The sequence below is a fragment of the Schistocerca piceifrons genome, chromosome 1 (genome assembly GCF_021461385.2).
Source record: "Schistocerca piceifrons isolate TAMUIC-IGC-003096 chromosome 1, iqSchPice1.1, whole genome shotgun sequence".
NCBI lineage: Eukaryota > Metazoa > Arthropoda > Insecta > Orthoptera > Acrididae > Schistocerca > Schistocerca piceifrons.
In genome coordinates, this window is record NC_060138.1 from 725,333,252 (window position 1) to 725,352,734 (window position 19,483).

General features: G+C 38.8%; 1 protein-coding gene across 1 annotated transcript in view; it reads right to left on the reverse strand.

The window, feature by feature from the left end:
• Positions 1-321: 321 nt before the first annotated feature.
• Positions 322-19,483, reverse strand: part of LOC124772622 — a 109,841-nt gene continuing 90,679 nt past the window's right edge. The window contains exons 8-9 of the mRNA XM_047249339.1: positions 17,139-17,563; positions 322-480 (exon numbers count right to left, since the gene is read on the reverse strand). Coding sequence (XP_047105295.1) covers positions 322-480; positions 17,139-17,563 — 584 coding nt within the window. The remainder of the gene's footprint in view (positions 481-17,138; positions 17,564-19,483) is intronic.

The window sequence follows — 19,483 nt, forward strand, 5'->3', positions numbered from 1 at the left end:
ATTGGTACAGAAACAAACGTTAACAGCGCTCGCACACGCTGCTCAGCTCTCCACCGCAGCACTGCTCGCGACGTAAACACTGGCCCGCGCTACCGCCCGTCACCGCGCGATGTGCACTGGCCGAGTGCCTCAGCACGACTGTCCACGGGTTTCGAGTTATAAAGTGTCAAAAACTGAAAAGACGAACTTTATTTACATAAATATTACGAAAAATATTAATTAAAAGTGTCATGACCTACAAAGGACAGTTAAATGGGAAAACTAATATCTATGATCATTTGTCATTCTTCGAAACAACTGCTCTGATGATTTTTTTTATTCTCACTTCTTCTTCTTCTTCTTCTTCTTCTTCTTCTTCGATTTCTGGTGTTGCATCTTGGGCGTGCTGAAGTCCAGACGTGATTTCTGTCTGAAACCTGGGACATTTGTCATAAAACTTTTCTGTGTTCTAGTTTCAAAATAGACGCTGTTGATAAGGAACTATAGACCATGAAGACCTGGGGGTTGTAGTGAATAGAATAGTCCATTGGTTGTTTTGGGAAAAAGAGATGAGGGAGTGAGAACTGTACTTGATTACTGACGGTTTAATAAATACTTGCAGAGAGAAAGAGACCATCCAGAGATTGTAGATCAGCATCTCAATAAATTTGAAGCATATCCTATATGTCAAGTCTTGACCTTACTTCTGGTTTTTATTAAATTTTCTTGAACCTGAGTCTAGCAAATACACAGTTTTTTTCTATGTTGAGGGCTGGTTCCAGTAATGTGTAACAACTTTGAGATGAAATGTGTCTGTTGCTGAATTCATTATGAGTTTGGATTGTGTGTTGGGAAAGCAGCTGTCAAACAAACTAACTATACACGTAGACAACATAGTGACTGGGAAAAAATGGAAAGAACATTTCAATATCTTAAAAGAAAGGGTGGGCAGAAATTAAGGAAAGGGGGAATGACCATAAAAATTGGAAAAATGCAAGTTTGCAGTGACTAAACTGAAATTTATGGGGCTCTGCATAACAGAGGACAATTTTGCCTAATGGAGAGATTATCTTGGTCATAACAAAATTTCTTAAACCTAGAAAAAAAGGGGTTAAAGTCATTTTTACGTTAACTAATTGCTACAGAAAATATGTAAAAACATTAGCCCTTAATGGCCCCATGTTTGAATAATCCTCTTAAGAATAACAGATTTGGATTTGAGATGAAAATTGCCAGCAAGCCTTTGAAGAGATAAAGAAAGAACATTTTCACAGTTAAATCTTATATAGACATCATCTTTCTGCACCCTTTTACATAATTCATGATAGCAGTGATAGTCGCATTGGGACTCATTTATTTAAAGAAAAATCTGTAATGGGAAAGTGAAGCACTGTTCAATAACTTTTGCAAGTAGAGCTCTACAGAAACATGAAAAAAATTACATAGTTACAGAAAAGGGAGTATTGGCTATCTAATGGCCATTTTTTCTAATTCAGGAAATATATTTTAGTACATGAAATAATTATGTACTGAACTATTTACAGGAGTGTAAGCTATAACACAAGAGGATCACTCTGTGGGCACCTCTTCTGCCATAGTTTAATCACACTATTAGATATATAAAAGGTAAAGAAAAGATGACTGCAGATAAATTGTCTAGACTACCATTGGATAATGAAAATGAGAAGACTGGAGTAGAATACAATAAAAATTTCAAAATTCTGTTTATGAATGGAATTAAAGATGAGATGGAAAAAAACTAAGATTTGGAAAGACATCAGGTGGAATCCAAATCATGCTTCAAATTGGAAACTAGTAAAAAGCTATATTGGTAAGAAAGGAAAAGGAAAAGTGGGTTTGTTCTTTTAAGTTTTCAAGGGTGTTTTCTGGAGAAATATCACAGAGTTATGTTGACCAGAACAGACACAGTTATTTGGTATCTTCATGAAAGGTATGGTCATTGTAGAATATTCAAAAGTGTACAGAAATTTCAAGAAAATTTATATTTTCATAACATGACAAGAAGGGTTATACTCTTTCAACCTGTGACATATGTCAGAGAACAAAAGTTAGTAATCAAACATGCGGAGGCTATAAGCAAAATTTTCTACCAAAATCACAATTGCAATTACTAGGGGTGGATTTTATTGGGAGCCACCAAAATCTAAAGGTGGTTATACCTATATGGTGGTGATGGATAATCTGTTCTCAAAATTCATCGAACTTTATCTGTTAAGAGAAGCTACATGCAAGAACATTATCTCTGAAATGTGTAAAAACTGTTTTCAGGAATGAGGGGAGACCCAAAGCCATACTTTGAGATAATGGGGAACAATTCACTTTCAAACTATGGAAAAAAAAATTTTGAGGGATGAAAATGTAAAACATGTATCATTTCTGCATATTTTCCAGCCAGGAATCCAACAAAAAAATTTTCAAATGTGTGTGAAATCTTATGGGACTTAACTGCTAAGGTCATCAGTCCCTAAGCTTATGTAAGAATTTAACGAAAGAGTATCAGGTAGTGATAGTAGGTGGAGCAGGGAACAGTCTCGATAGGGACGGGGAATATGATGTCAGTGGTGACTTGGTTATGATAGCTGCTCAAACTGGTGGCACTAATGTGCATTTTGTGCAACAGTTTCAGCGTCATGATCGGCCTCACCTTAATGCGGCTGCTAGGCGTGTTAATGTGGGGCTGGGGAGGGCACTGATGGCGGAGGGCGTGGATCACATCTCAGTGGTGCCAGTTGGATGTATCAGTAGATGGGGTTTCCCTAGGCATGGCCTGTACCTCAATAGGTATGGGAAGGGGAGGCTGTCTAAGCTTATAGGTGACAGTGTAGTGGGTGGTGGTGGTGGTAGTGGTATCACTCATGGAAAAATTCCTGTAGAAGTTGGTGTTAGAGCTGCACCTTTTTTAGACTGAAGTCAGCTGATAGGTATACCTGCTTAAAGGAAGTGCCTCTAACTAAGGGCTCACCTCCAGAGGATGTAATGTTTCCAAGGAATTAGCATATTTCATCAAAATATAAGAGGTATTAAAGTTAGTGAACTAATAATAGATGTTAACTCTGAAATTATTGGTATATCAGAGCACCACTTAAATAATTTGATAATTCAGAGGCTTCCTTTACCAGGCTACAGATTAGCTAGCTGTTTCTCAAGGAGTTCCTTGCGGGGTGGGGGAGTGGCTCTGTATGTAAAAAAACAGTATTTCATTTGAGTACATAGACGTATCACGACACAGCACTGAACAGATATTTGAAAGTTGTCCAGTATTAGTTGAATTTTTTTTTTAGTGAAACTAAACTTCTAATTGCTGTTGTTTATAGGTCCCCTAACTCTGACTTCAGAGCATTTTTGCTTAAGCTAGAGAAGGTTCTTGATTCACTTTGTAGGAAGTATCAGAAAGTAGTTATATGTGGTGACTTCAGTATTAATTTTGTACATGATTGTGCAAGAAAAAGGATGTTGGTAGATCTCCTAAATGCATATGATCTGATGCAAACTATGTTTTTTCCAACTAGGGTGCAGGGGAACAGTAGCACAGTCATAGACAACATTTTTATTCATTCTTCATTACTAGATGGGCATTCTGTTAGTAAAAGGGTGAATGGCCTTTCAGGCCATGATGCACAAATTTTAACACTAAAAGGTTTTTGTACTCAAACTGATGTCGTATTTAATTACAAACTACGTAGGAAAGTTAATCCAACAGCAATAGAGAGTTTTTCAAGACTTGTCAAGGAACAAGAGTGGCAAGATGTTTACAGATATAGATGATAAATACAATACTTTCCATAACACATTTCTCATGCTCTTTGAGAGTTGCTTTCCATTAGAACATTCTAAACGAGGTACTAGCAGCGATGGACAGCCTGGTTGGCTGATTGGTGGGATAAGGATATCGTGTAGAACAAAGTGGCAATTATATCAAAATGTTATAAGTAGTCACAATCAAGCTACAGTAGCCCATTACAAACACTATTGTAAGGTGCTTAAAAATGTTATTAGCAAGGCAAAATTATGTGGTATGCAAATAGAATAGCTAGTTCACAGGATAAAAGTAAAGTCATATGGTCAGTTGTGAAGGAAGTGTCTGGTCAGCAGCACAAGGCTGATGATATAAAGTCAATTCGCAGTAATAAAATTTCTGTTACTGATAAGTCAGATATATGTACAGTATTCAACAATCATTTTCTGAGAATTGCTGGTCAATTAAATAAAAATTTAGTTTCTACAGGAAATCATATAAATTTCTTAGCTAATGCCTTTCTGAGATTGACGTCTGAAATACTCCTCTGTGATACAAACAAGAGGGAGATTGAGTCAATAATTAAATCGCTGAATACTAAGGACTCTCATGGTTATGATGGAGTGTCCAGTAGAATATTACAGTACTGTGCTGCACATGTTAGCCCTGTATTTAGCCATATTTGTAATTTTTCCTTTAGGAATGGTCAGTTTCCTGAGCAATTAAAGTACTCAGTAGTAAAACCGCTTTATGAAAAGGGAGAAAAGGATAATGTAGATAATTTTAGACCTATTTCTATGCCATCAGTGTTTGCAAAAGTTATCGAAAAGACTGTGTATGTAAGGTTAATTGATCATTTTATATCACACGATTTGCTATCAAATCTACAGTTCGGCTTTAGAAGTCGTTTGACTACTGAAAATGCTATATTCTCTTTACTCTGTGAGGTACTGTATGGACTAAACAAAAAGTTTTAAAACGCTAGCTTATTTTTTGATTTAACAAAGGCATTTGACTGTGTTAATCTCACAATATTGTTCCAGAAGTTGGACCATTACGGAATAAGGGGAGTAGCTCACAATTGGTTCACCTCTTACCTTAGCAACAGGCAGCAAAAGGTCATTATTCACAATGTTGATAACGGCTGTGATGTGGGATCTGAATGGGGTACTGTCAAGTGGGGGGTGCCCCAGGGATCAGTGTTGGGGCTGCTCCTGTTCCTTATTTATATAAATGATATGCCCTCTAGTATTATGGGTATCTCTAAAATATTTCTGTTTGCTGATGACACTAGCTTGGTAGTAAAGGATGTTGTGTGCAACATTGACTCGGTTTCAAGTAGTGCAGTACATGACCTCAGTTCATGGCTTGTAGAAAATAAACTAACGTTAAATCACAGTAAGACTCCGTTTTTATAGTTTCTAACACACAATTCAACAAATTCCTAGGTGTTCAGATATATAGTAAGCTGTCGTGGAAAGCCCACGTTCAGGATCTTGTTCGAGGACTTAATACTGCCATTTTCACTATTCGAACGGTATCGAAAGTGAGTGATACTTCGACACGTAAATTAGTCTACTTTGCTTATTTTCATTCACTTATGTCGTATGTTATTATGTTTTGGGGTAACTCTTCCCATTCTAGAAGGATATTTTTGGCTCAGAAACGGGCGGTTCGAGCAATAAGTGGTGTGAGTTCACGAACCTCTTGTCGACCTCTGTTCACAAGTCTGGGTATTTTGACATTGGCTTCTCAATATGTATATTCCTTATTGTTGTTTCTTGTTACCAATATTAGTTTATTTCCAAGAATAAGCAGCTTTCACTCGGTTAATACTCGGCAGAAATCAAACCTGCATCTGGATCGGACTTCCTTAACTCTTGAGCAAAAAGGTGTGCGTATACTGCTGCATCCATTTGCAATAAGCTGCCACTCGAATTCATAAATCTTAGCAGTAATCCACGCGCTTTCAAATCGAAACTGAAGAGTTTCCTCGTGGGTCACTCCTTCTATTCTGTCGAGGAGTTCCTTGAAAAAGTAAGCTAATTCTCATTGTATTGCTGATAGCGTTTGCTTAAACTTATGGACTGATTTTCTTTCAGGTTCATGAACATTTATTTTTATCTGTTATTACTTTTATGTTGTAAGTTCATGTACTGACACGTTCCATGACCTTGGAGATTTGCTCCTCAATTTGGTCCTACGGAACTTGACATGTAAATAAATAAACAAATAAATAAATAACACACTACTTAACCTAAATTATCCTAAAAGGACAAACACATACACCCATGCCCGAGGGAGGACTCGAACCTCCACCGGGACCAGCCACACAGTCCATGACTGCAGTGCCTTAGACCGCTCAGCTAATCCTGTGTGGTAGCAATCCAACAGAAAGGTGCATAAGAGAGATAAGTAGATTTTTTTAGAATGCATTGCAGTAAAAATCATTGAGGGTGGATGTACTATGTGAGGAACTTTGAAGACACTTTATAGCATGCTACTACTGCATTTTCACCATATGAAATTATGTACAACAAAAAACCTGACAATGTTTTGAATGAACTACTAGACTACCCTGAATGTAGAAGCTTAACTGCACAAGAAATGGGAGGAATAACAGTACAATTTAAGGAAACAGAGACATGACAGAAAAGTTGTACAGTTCAGAATTGGAGATCTGGAGCAATTAGTAATGAAATTTAAAAAAATAAGATATACATTGGACCATCTGAAGTAATATCAAAGCCTCATTCAGATGCTTACAAATTAGGTTATCTTAAAACAAAAAAATATTTGTATTAAGGAATGTACTACAACTAAAAACTTACAGATGTGGAAAGAGGAAGTGAACTGCCATATGATGTGGAGTGGAAAAGTTAGAAATCTTTTACATATTATTACATACTACCAAGTTATAAATCTTTTACGTACTATTTTCTGAATACATAAAATATGATATATAAGTCTATTTTGCAACAGTGCCAATATTCCCTTACGGAAACTTGTTTTCTTTGCACATTAAGAGTATGGCAGCTTGCTTCTGTAATTTAATCTTCTGATGTAGAGCTACTCTGACTGTTCCTTTACTCTGTTCTTACTGCTGTCATCTGTCTAGTGGATGTCAGTTTTCTTTTACCTAATACTGTGGAGTTATGGTCATGAAGAAGGTTACATATAAAAGTTACTCAGTAACAAAAGATGAAATGTTAGTCTTACAAAGAATCTCTGTGTGCCAAACTTTATTTCCTTTCTCTATTAATTTCATCTTATTTGTATTCATTTGCCAGCTACACAGCTATATACTACAAATTATCACAGGTAATATTACATATGTGAGACACATTTTGCTTGTTATTGGAACAGCTTTTCAAGGAGTGGATTTTAAATACTGTCCTGAGTTGTTTTGAAGTGAACACTTGATTATGCAGACAGAATTTTATGCTTGAAATTGGCAGTTTTACTAGCAATCTTAAAAAAGAAACCACATCTGTGAATTACTATTGATACTGGAATATATTTCCTCAGGTTGTTAAGAGATAATACACTCTTACCTCACTTGAAACTACTTTATACATAAATGTTGTCTTTACATGCTGTTTCACATGATTTATTTTCTACTGGTAAAGGAAAAAGGAAGTCAATGATACACAGTCAGTGCAGTCAATACTATTTTACATTATTGTTCTTGCCATGAAGCTGCTGAGTGACTGGTAGTAGACTATTCGGAAGAAGTCATTGGATTTTATTAATACAGTGTCTCAAACATGTTCACATGGAAGACTTCTGCGTTGTTTATGCTGCACAAACAACTCAAACGTAATATTAACTCAGCTGAATGTATACAGGGTGTTACAAAAAGGTACGGCCAAACTTTCAGGAAACATTTCTCACACAGAAAGAAAGAAAATATGTTATGTGGACATGTGTCCGGAAACGCTTACTTTCCATGTTAGAGCTCATTTTATTAGTTTTCTTCAAATCACATTAATCATGGAATGGAAACACACAGCAACAGAACGTACCAGCGTGACTTCAAACACTTTGTTTCAGGAAATGTTCAAAATGTCCTCCGTTAGATAGGATACAAGCATCCACCCTCCGTCGCATGGAATCCCTGATGCGCTGATGCAGCCCTGGAGAATGGCGTATTGTATCACAGCCGTCCACAATACGAGCACGAAGAGTCTCTACATTTGGTACCTGGGTTGCGTAGACAAGAGCTTTCAAATGCCCCCATAAATGAAAGTCAAGAGAGTTGAGGTCAGGAGAGCGTGGAGGCCATGGAATTGGTCCGCCTCTACCAATCCATCGGTCACCGAATCTATTGTTGAGAAGTGTACGAACACTTCGACTGAAATGTGCAGGAGCTCCATCGTGCATGAACAACATGCTGCGTCGTACTTGTAAAGGCACATGTTCTAGTAGCACAGGTAGAGTATCTCGTATGAAATCATGATAACGTGCTCCATTGAGCGTAGGTGGAAGAACTAAAATGAGCTCCAACATGGGAAGTAAGCGTTTCCGGACACATGTCCACATAACATCTTTTCTTTCTTTGTCTGTGAGGAATGTTTCCTGAAAGTTTGGCCGTACCTTTTTGTAACACCCTGTATAGCCCCTAACGTTATTTGTAATATCTTACTGATAAAAAACTAATTATCTATGTTTTATGGTACACACACACACACACACACACACAGAGAGAGAGAGAGAGAGAGAGAGAGAGAGAGAGAGAGAGAGAGAGACAAAATCCATGCAGAGAGATATTGAATAATATATTGAAAAAATGTCTGACTGATAGAAGTCACAGTTGTTTCTGAAGCCATTTTGTCAATGTTCTTATCAGATACATGCATATTGATTTCTTTTATTTAGAATCTGTTTACTGTTCATGTATTGTAAGGTCAATCGTCAAGGTTCAGGATGATGGGAGTGTTTTTCTGTGTTGTATGGTAGTTTACTAAATTTACATTTCACATTCTTCTATAGTAAACGCAGATAGTCTCAGTGGCACACTTCTAAACTTATGCTTGAGTTCGTTTTTTTTTTTTTGCGGTGTTCAATTGCAAAACTTATGTGATTAATTTATGGGAGATTACAGGGGCACTGAAATGAAAGTTTACTATTGAGCTGTGTTCTGCACATTTCCAGTATATTATGTAACAAAAATATTTGTATGACAGACGCAATGAATGCTACTTACACAGTACATTTAAGGTAATTTGAAAGGAGGGTTACTCTGGAAGGGCTATGGTGAAGGGCAGTTGTTGCTTACTGTAATGTAACTTTGTTGGATCAAAAAACTAAATAGAATTTGCGTATAATTTATAATTTGTAGTGACACATCTGACTGGATTAATAATTGTTAATCATATAATTTGCACAGAAAACATATTGATTCATCATTACATGAAATTTTTTCATTCATCAGTATGAGAAATACTTCCACAAAAGCATGTACCTGCACAGTATTACTTACCTTAGATAACCACAATTCTATAGAACTAAAAGACTGAAGGACAGAAATTATTAATTGCTAATTTTTTTATTTTATGAATATACACATTACCTTGCTGACATGAGAGGGACACTAGACAAAAGCATGTGCCTGTACATTGTTTCCTTCATCTGGAAGAAGTATTGCTAAACATATTGATGTTTCCTGAGTTATGACTACTGTGCAGAGATAGCAAGTGTAATATCAAAATGAATATACAAACCAGCAGAGAAATTGAAAATAAGTTTTATCAATGAAAACACATACTCGTTAGCTTGCTACCTCAACACTGTTTTAACATTTATTCTGTCTTGGAGGTGATATTTGGGAATGTACATGTCACTCACAAAGAGCATTGGAGGAAGCTGAACACCCGTATTGGTAGTATGGACCAAAACCTATCTTGCTATAAAGCTACAGTCTACAGAGCAACATTTGTGTAATGGTAATGAAATCTAGGACTTCAATATAGGCACTATATCTCCATATTTCAGCATCAACTATGTATATACTGTTACCTGTTTTGTTTCTTTGTATACTGTGCTATGTATGTTGCAGTTGTGAATAATGAATAACAGTTGGTTGTTTGTATTTGCAGAAATTGCTGAACACAAACTGTGTGCCTGGGAGCACCAGAGAAATATAAAGATACTAGAAGGAGGAGTTATCAAAAATGGACCGGAATCTTCTCAGGGAGTGAGATATGCATATAAGAACGTATTTCTTTTTCAAATTATATGGAAATGGACAAGGTTTAAATTTGAATCTTTGCTCTAAGCTTTGTTTCGAACTTTTGTTCATAATGTTTGCATATTTGATCTACTATACTCTCTGTCACATTTTATGTTAGCTAAAGTCAATTTCATGTTGTGTTGATTGGTAATTTTGGGAGAATTTTATGCCATGTTTCTGGCAACTGATCAAAGTTTTGTTTTTGGCAGGGTATTATATCTGATTCACATCTGCTATACTCTTGGGAGACGGGGGTGTTGAGACGTACCAATATACAATCGTTAGGTCAAATATTACATGAAGTTTTGACCTCAAGTGCCAGGTTCCCACATTACAGGCTTATAAATTTTTTAACAACCTTATTTCATTTATGTGGTCATTTAGCATTCAGTTTATTATACTGATTCATTTTCTATCATTCATTTCATTCTGACTTTAGGAAATGCTGGTTCGACTTTTACTAATTGATACTTGAACATAAAACATAAGTAATTCTCATTTAGTAAATACAGGGTAGTTTTTGTAAGGACTGAAATTAGCATTCCATTTGTATTTGTGTAATGTAGAAATATTAGGAACATTTTCCAACTAATAGTTTTCATGATATAAGCAACTTCATGAAAAACCTTTGAAATATCTCATAGCATTACCGGACCTGTGTGAAGAACTGCGAAGAACTCAGCAAGTTCCCAAAATTTTGGTGGTCCAGGTAACTTGCAAGTCCTTTTACAGCTACTGCAGCATCGAATTATGCCGAGAAATAAAGATATTTGCTACTTAATTGTTACCCCGTGGTATATTTCATGTTAACGTCTATCCACAAGCATCTGCTAGTTCAGTTCTTTCTGCATTTTTGTGGCACTCTCAATGGATCGAAAAACCTTTGACCATTCGTGTTGCCTTTTTTTATATTCATTCAGCAACCACTGTTAGTCGTATTTGGTAAGGGGTCCACACACTTGAGCAATATTTTGGAATAGGTTTTGCATGTGATTTACTTTGTACACTGATTGCATTTCCCTAGTGTTGTACGAATGAACAGCAGTTTGCCACCTGCTTCAGGTTTTACGAAGACTGTTATCGTTCCTTTATATATACCTAGAAACTCTTACACCCAAGTAATTGCATGTTGATCGATACCACCTGTGAATCACGGATATTGCAGTTATGTATCTTCATTTTGTGGAAGGCATAGTTTTACATTTCTGAACATCTAAATCAAGTTGTTACTCTTTACACCACTTTGAGTTCTTATTAATATCTTACTGAATATATCTACAGCTTTTTTCAGACTGTTGATCACGTACAGATAACCTCCTCATCTGCGAAAACTCTTAGACTTGTAACAATATGTCTGCAAGGTCCACAATAGCAGAAGAATTTCACTTGTTGACAGTTTTGTACAGGGACTCCATTTAGGTGTGTACTTTACAAACAATTGTGAAGTGCCCTACAGAGGAAACTTTATACTGTAGCAGACATGAAGGTTTCTGTAAGTACCATTCACGGCTGGACCTGGGCGAGAATGACTGGTTAGTGAAATACACAATTTTATATTCCTATACGTGACGTATTAGTTGCAAATTTTGCATATTAGTATTGTGAAAGTTGAATGGAAATTACTATAGTTTTTTTATATTGTTTTTTTTTGCTGATAAGAAAATGAGTATTGTTTGTAGCAATTGCTACTTCTAGTTACATATAATTATGATTCATTTGTCATTACACTGTTTGCGAGAGAAATCCATCCTTCTAACTTTTTGTTGGTCGTTGTGTGCGGGCTCATTTTGCAGACTATGGCATCAACATAACATAATTTGTTTGTTCCTTTAAATTAAACTGTTGAAAGTCGTTGGAGAAATGACAAGAAACAACGAGTGAAAAGTATATTCGGACGACAGACTAAGTAATCACGTGCATGACATTTTTTTAGGACCTTGGAGTAACTGCTAACTCTAAACTTGATGAAAACTATTCACTGCTTTAAGATTACAGAAATGAAATGAGTGGAAATATACAAATATGAAATACTTTATTTTTGTTATCAAAATATAAATTACAGAATAAATTAACACAAGCCAATAAATATCATTCATACTTGCACTGACATGATCAGAGTCATACACATTTCATATATCATACAAGTTTACATTTCAGATTCTCAGAGTCTCAATCGGTCTCCAAATACCACGCAAAGAGAGAAATAAATACTCCATCTGTTCAGATAAGTTTTGGAGCTGCTTCCTTAGCATTCATATTTTAAACGGAAAACTTCAGTTTTCACATGTTACCGGTGCACTTACTTCCATTTTCGCTATGTTTTCAGGTAGTGACTCATTTTTGTATAATTTGACGAAGGGTTGTAATTAATTGTAGGGATTACGCCGGTACCACATTTTCTGTGAAAATGTAACATCTTCATCAAAATGTCATAGAAAGTAGAAGGACAATATATTTTTCTTCTGCCTGATCACCGTCTTATTTTACTTTGATTCACTCAGGTAGTGGAAAATGAGTTGTTTTTCTTCAGCTTTTGGCTGAGGCCCATAACATTAAAGGTCTTTTTGAACCTTAATCACTCAGAGAATTAGTACACCAGTGTAGACCTGCAATATATCTAATTACAAAAGAAGTCGGCATCGTCTACTAAAATTTTGATTGAAAGACATGCGTACACGCAGTCTATCCCTTTCACGGCAGTCGGGCCGTTAGAACAAGACACCGCCTACTGAAATCGAAGGCGAAATTCCAAAACTTCCATGCTCGCTTTTCAAGATGTGTTGGTGGCACGTTGCCTAGAGCGTTAAGCAATCTCTTTTCATCTTACATCCACTACACTTGGGAAGTTCAAGATCTGACACTGTTGAATAACTCTGCGTACATCCTCTGTGAATTTAAAGTCCTGTTTCAATCAAAGGGAATATTTCGCTCAGAAGATTTTCCTCATATTCTTATTTCTGTCTCTGCGTTACAATATTCACGTCTGTTGGAAGACCTTACGAGCATATGATAGTCATTTAATATTACGAACAAAAGAAATTATCTTCATTCTGAATCTTTATTGCTAATGCAAACAAGTATCTATGAAACTGGAACAACTGTAGCTTCAGTTTGCGTTCTTTTTTAATGCAAACATCGTTCACGAAGCCTACGTTGTGTCGCAGAAGGACATAAATAACTGTTGATTACCGCAGGATCGTCGCCGTTCATAGTGAATTAAATAGTGAGCAGACAGAATGGCGGCGTTCCTGCCTGTATCACTTAACACACACCCGACTGACACAGTCGCACTCAAATAAATAGATCACACATTCTGTACACAAAGATTACTTATATTATACGTGGACTATATACAGAGTAATCTCGAAAACAGATTTACACTTTTAATATATCCAGATTGGCAATGTTGTTGAAAAAAGAGCTACTCATTCTCAGAAATACTAAATATAACACACAGTTCAACTAGTAATTTTTGTGGAGAGAAGAGGCACACATGTTACCGCACTTTTCAGTGGAGAGACGAATAAAAACTATTTAGCACACATCTTATGTTAATGGGCTTTTACTGTCACAGTATTTTTAACAAATACCGAAGAAGGACGCTACCTAGTCGCTTTTCCAATAACTCTGCCATTCTGGATGTACACATATGACTATTTTAATCTGTTGCTTCATTCTCTGTAATAAAGAAGAGGAGAAGAGAAGATTCTCATTTTGAAGTGGTACGACACCACTGTTTCTGACTATATCGTTCCAGGCTAGCGTTACAAGAATGGCTTCCCATCTCCAGGTTAACATACTGCACTGGCATGACAGGAACACGTAAAGCAGACATTAATATAAAAAATCACTTTAGTAAACACATAGTAGTACTTATCAAAGAAATTTACAGGGAATTAGCTACGGCTAACCAAATAATGATGTTTAGTGGTACATAACTAGTCACGTTGTTCTGGTAGACAGCAAGCCAATCGGAACGCTTGTGGAATCCCTGTAAAAACTCTATTGTAACGAAAGGAAACAGACGTCTCGAACTAAATTCTACTTGCACCATTTCCCCTTTAGATACCCTAGTCAAGTCATGAAACAGTTCTGTACACTCTGTGTTACACAATAAAACATTAAGCATGATTGTATTAGGTACTTGTGCAGACACCAAATGTTGTTGTTGTCTTTAGAGTTTGTAAGTTACCCACGATTTCGGAGACAAACTTGACCTTCAGCGACGTAAAAATGAGCAAGGAGTTTACTATCTCGTGCACTAAAAAGTAGCATACAATATAATTACACACACATTAAAATGGTGAATGTTCTTTGAGTTTTTGACCAGTTTGCTATCGATAGGTGTCACTGCTGCTCTTCTCCAACTAAATGATATTAGTACGATAAATTGACTCGTACCTGTCAAAAATGTGGAAGTGATGTGTCTGGTATAATTAGAAAAGTATGTACATCTAACGTCAGTCATTGATGAGATTGAACTTCCGTGTCACTAGTAACATTTTCATAAATGAAGCTAACAACGTACAGTGACATCTGTGTCTATGGCTTCACTAAGTTTCCGAAAATTCTAATTACTCAAATAAGTAATCAGAAGTTTCAGCAGTACATCATAGTAATATTGGGAGGGACTGACCTGAGTCACGAAGCTGAATCTATGTCATCATTCGAAAATGCTGTTGCCAGTAGTGCAACTTTATGAGTAGGTGTACTGGTGCGTTGTTATTAGTTTTGACCAACAATTAAGGTTTTACACTATTTGTACGAAATCTTGCTCCTTGATACTGACGAGTCGACACAGCTACAGTGACTTCGCGATAGCAATAGCTGATCATGCGCTCTGCACATAGTAGTAAGGGACAGGTTGAAAGTAACTTACGAAGAATACTAAACACCAGAACTATTTCCGAGGCAAGTACGTAGGTGCTGCAATAGCAGACTCCTAGATAAGTCAAGTTCCTAAGAACAGAGAGAATGAAAAGGACAGTCGAGCAGCCAAAAAACCATTTATAGGTTTCAAAATAGGAGCCAACCTAAATTTATTTGTGATTAAACTCGCTCTGGAAGTAGATCTGTATGTAATGCACTAAAAGTACACATAATCAGTTCTTAAGGAACATATACGATCGAACCACATTTTCCGTCTATTGTAATTCCTAAATTTGTACACAGTGTTATTTTAGGAGGGCGGATACTGTGGCGTTCACGTAATTCGATTCATAGCTGTGATGCATTAGTCAAAGAATGGAATGCTAGACCTGTTGAAAACATTTTCTAGCAGTTTATTGCATAGGAGAGGTATTCGCACCTATGTTATGGGGAACCTACTTGGCAGCACCATCTTGTTAATACATCTCCAACTACTGTATGCGCCTAGGGTAACTCCAGCCAGAAAATTGTTCGCGAAGCTGTGATCGTTGTTAGTGTAAGAAACATGAGGTAGCATTTGCGGCAGCTGTGACAACAATGTCCAATAGTGTGTCTGCTGTATCGATACATTAACTGGAGAAGGAATGGCAGAAGAAGCAAAAGTGAAACTCCAGTACCACAGAAAACAGTGAAAGAAAGAAAAATGAACAGTTTCAATAAAAGATCTCTGGAAGTGTGAGCACATCGTGGCGCAGACAAACCCTTATGTAGCAAAAGCTCCACACGCGGCTAAGTGCCGCCACGGGAATCACAGATTTTTCTAATACCAGCAAACAGTTACAAACATAAGTAATAAAGCACCTCGACTCTGCACCTACATTCTCCTGTCATTCAATCAACCACAAGATGAGTTGTTCACTGCTCTTGTCATGCTGTAACAGAGCATGCTGACACTGAACGTTTCAAAATGGCCTCAAGAACACTAAAATGTTTTCAACAAGTTTTAATGCCCAGAAGCGTATTTTGATGTATCAGGTATAGTTAATTAAGGTGCAACTACTCAAGGAGGTCTAGGACGGGCAGTAATTATCGTGTGGCAAGGAAACTTGGTAGATACGTTAATTCTTTGATATGGAAAAAATTAGTTCCAATTCTGGCCATCATGTGAAAATCCGACACTGTACATCATCTCGTCGACCTCTCCAGTGCTCATACTGAATAAACTGTGTAAGCAGTGGTAATAATAATGTGAACTTTAAGGCTTTTTCACTTGTTTTACCTTTTCTTCCTACGTTCTGTTAGTAATCCGTTACATACCGAAACATTTCAGTACGTGTTTCTTGCATTCAGAGTGCCAGATTTGCACCCGGTAGCCAAAATTGGAATTAATTTTTTTTTCAGCGTAAATCGGTTCCGCATTAACGCTTCAGAATACCTAGCAAGTTTCGCTGCCATACGACAATTACAGCTCGCACAAGACCTCTGTGAGTAGCTGCACATTAATTACAACCACACTGTACTTTCTCAGCCCGCGAACATCGAACGGAGGCAGTGGTTTATAGACATATCAGAAATTTTAAAAACAGTGCTGTAAACCGTCTGTCTGTTTCAGGTACACTTTTGGCAATAATATGGTAAATTTGAAGGTCAATAGCAGTGGTAGACCACACTCGCGCCACATTGTATGTGTATTGAGAAATAAAAAGGCGAAATGAAATAAATGGATACGAATATTAACAATGCAGCGAAATCCTTGCTAGCTTTGTGTACTATCACTTACGAAATATTGCGGGTTTTTACAGAACGCGAGTCATCCTGCAGAGACCTTTACTGGAGTTTCGTGAAGAGTTTAGATGGTACCCTGACGATGAACCGTAGTAATGACCGAAACATTGCTGCACTTTGCGCGATGCAGTCACACGATCAGAAGGCTTCTATTGAATCTTGCACCGGCCGTAAAAGCCTACTCACATAAAAATGACGTCGCTTATTCGTCGTAGCGGGTAACCGCACAGAATTCCCATCACCGTAAAGGCGTCCTCCCTAGACAGGCAGCAGACGAAGAAGACTACGGAAGAATTTTAAAGGAAGGAGATAAGAAAGATCGACGCCCGAGAAGAAGTGTCTGTAGCTGTAATGTGGTTGAGGAGCAGGTGTGCGCGGCGGCTGAGGTAAGGGCAGAGCGCGCGGACGAGTCCGGCGCGGCGAGCGGGCCTACGAGTAGAAGCAGCTGCGCGCCTTGGGCAGGGGCTGGGGCGGCGGGGGCGGCGGGTGGAGGCGGCGCTGCTTGTGGGCGGCGGCGAGCAGCGGGCGCAGGCGCACGCACAGCAGCGCCGACGCCAGGCACGACGCCAGCAGCACGGCCAGCAGCACCACCAGCGTCGCCGCGAAGCCGGGCGTCGTCATGCAGATGAGGTGGTGCGGCGCCGGCTCGCTGTCCGGGCCCGCCCCCGCCCCCGCCGTCGAGCCCTCGGCCACGGGGATGGCCTGCTGGCGCGCCGCCGCCTCGTCCAGCGGAAACGTCAGGTCGCCGGTCGACACGACGCGGATGACGCGGTTCACGCCCACCGACTTCTCCGGGGGCGGCGTCGAGCCGGAGGCGTCCTGCTGGCGGCGCGCGTCGTGGGGCGGCACCTCCCGCCGCTGCCGGCGCACGCGACGCTCGTCGCGGGGCCGCGCCGCGCCCGCGGCGTTCAGGTACGCCTCCAGGGGCTGCGGCGGCGGGCCTGCACACAGCGGGACGGGGAGCGGTCAGCTCGAGCAAGCCACTGGGCTCGGAACATACACTGAGTTACAAGTAGATTAGAGACTTAATGCGTCAGTCAGGGAACTAAGAGGGTCACTCCAAAAGAAACGCACACCATTTTTTTAAAAATCCATCTTTTATTCTACATGTTTGAAAGTTTTACAGTGTGTAGATACATCCTTTAGGAACAATACTTTCCTTTTTCCACACAATTTCCATCCCTCTCAACTACCTTTACGCCATCTTGGAACCAGCGCCTGTATACCCGCACGGTAAAATTCTGGACCAACCTGCTGGGGCCATTGTTTGTCAGCGTGCACAAGGGAGTCATCATCTTCAAACCTTGTTCCACGAAGAGAGTCTTTCAGTTTCCCAAGGAGATGATAGTCACATGGAGCCAGGTCAGAACTGTAAGGCGGGTGTTTCAGTGTTGTCCATTCGAGTTTTGTGATCGCTTCCATGGATTTTTGACTGACATGTGGCCATGCATTGTGCAACAGCAAAACATCCTGCTTTTGCCGATGTGGTCGAACACGACTAAGTCGAGCTTGAAGTTCCTTCAGTGTCGTCACATATGCATCAGAATTTATGGTGGTTCCACTTGGCATGATGTCAACAAGCAAGAGTCCTTCGGAATCGAAAAACACCGTAGCCATAACTTTTCCAGCAGAAGGTGGGGTTCTGATTTTTTTTTAATTTTTTTTATGGGTGAATTTGTATGATGCCACTCCATTGATTGCCTCTTCGTCTCTGGTGAAAAATGATGGAGCCATGTTTCATCACCTGTCACAATTCTTCCAAGAAATTCATCTCCACCATTCTCGTACTGATCCAAAAGTTCGCTGCATACCGTTTTTCTTGTTTCTTTGTGAGCCACTGTCAACATCCTGGGAACCCACCTGGCACAAACCTTTTTTAACGCCAACATTTTCAGTATTTTGCAAACACTTCCTTCCCCTATCCCAATGTAGCGTGACAATTCGTTCACTGTGAAGCGTCTATCAGCAGTCACCAATTCGTTAACTCTCTGCACGTTGTCTGGGGTGTGTGCAGTACGAGGCCTGCTGCTGCGAGGACAATCCTCAATATTGCAGTGCCCGTTTTCATCGCGTAACCTGCTTACCCACGGACTAACTATACTACGATTGGCAGCAGCATCTCCATACACCTTTTTCAACCTCTTGTGGATGTTCCCCACTGTCTCGTTTTCGCAGCACAGAAATTCTATGACAGCACGTTGCTTCTGACGAACGTCAAGTGTAACATCCATCGTTAAGACATGCTGTGACGGCGCCACTCACGGGAACAGGTTGAACTAAGTTTGAAAACAAGCGAGAAGGATGTATCTACACACTGTAAAACTTTCTCACATGCAGAATGAAAACTGTATTTTTACAAAAATAGTGTGCATTTCTTTTGGAGTGACCCTCGTACCTAAAGCCTCCTGGAGCCAGAGACAGAGATACCGACCGAGACGATACAAGAGGGCCTCTAAATTAGTTATAATCAAACTTAATTGATAAGGAAAAATAAAAAAAATAATTATGTATGCTCTACGTTTGATTGGATCATATATGACGAAAATGTTTGTTTGAGCCATTGATGTACTGTGTTTTTCTCTCGTGAAGATTATTATTGTAATCGAAACCAGTACAGAATAAACACACAATTGTACAGTTGATGGTACATACGTGCTTTATTCAAATTATCTGCTAGCTTTGGACAGTAGACTATAAAAAAACTTTATTAATTCATCTGCCGAAGAGCAAGAATATAAGGGAACAATCAGCATTAGCTATGGATGCAGAAGAAAGAGCAATAAAGAAAGCGGATAAGACAGGGATGTGGAACTCTGAAACAGAGATACTGATAAGTGGGATAGAGATGCTTACTCGCTGCT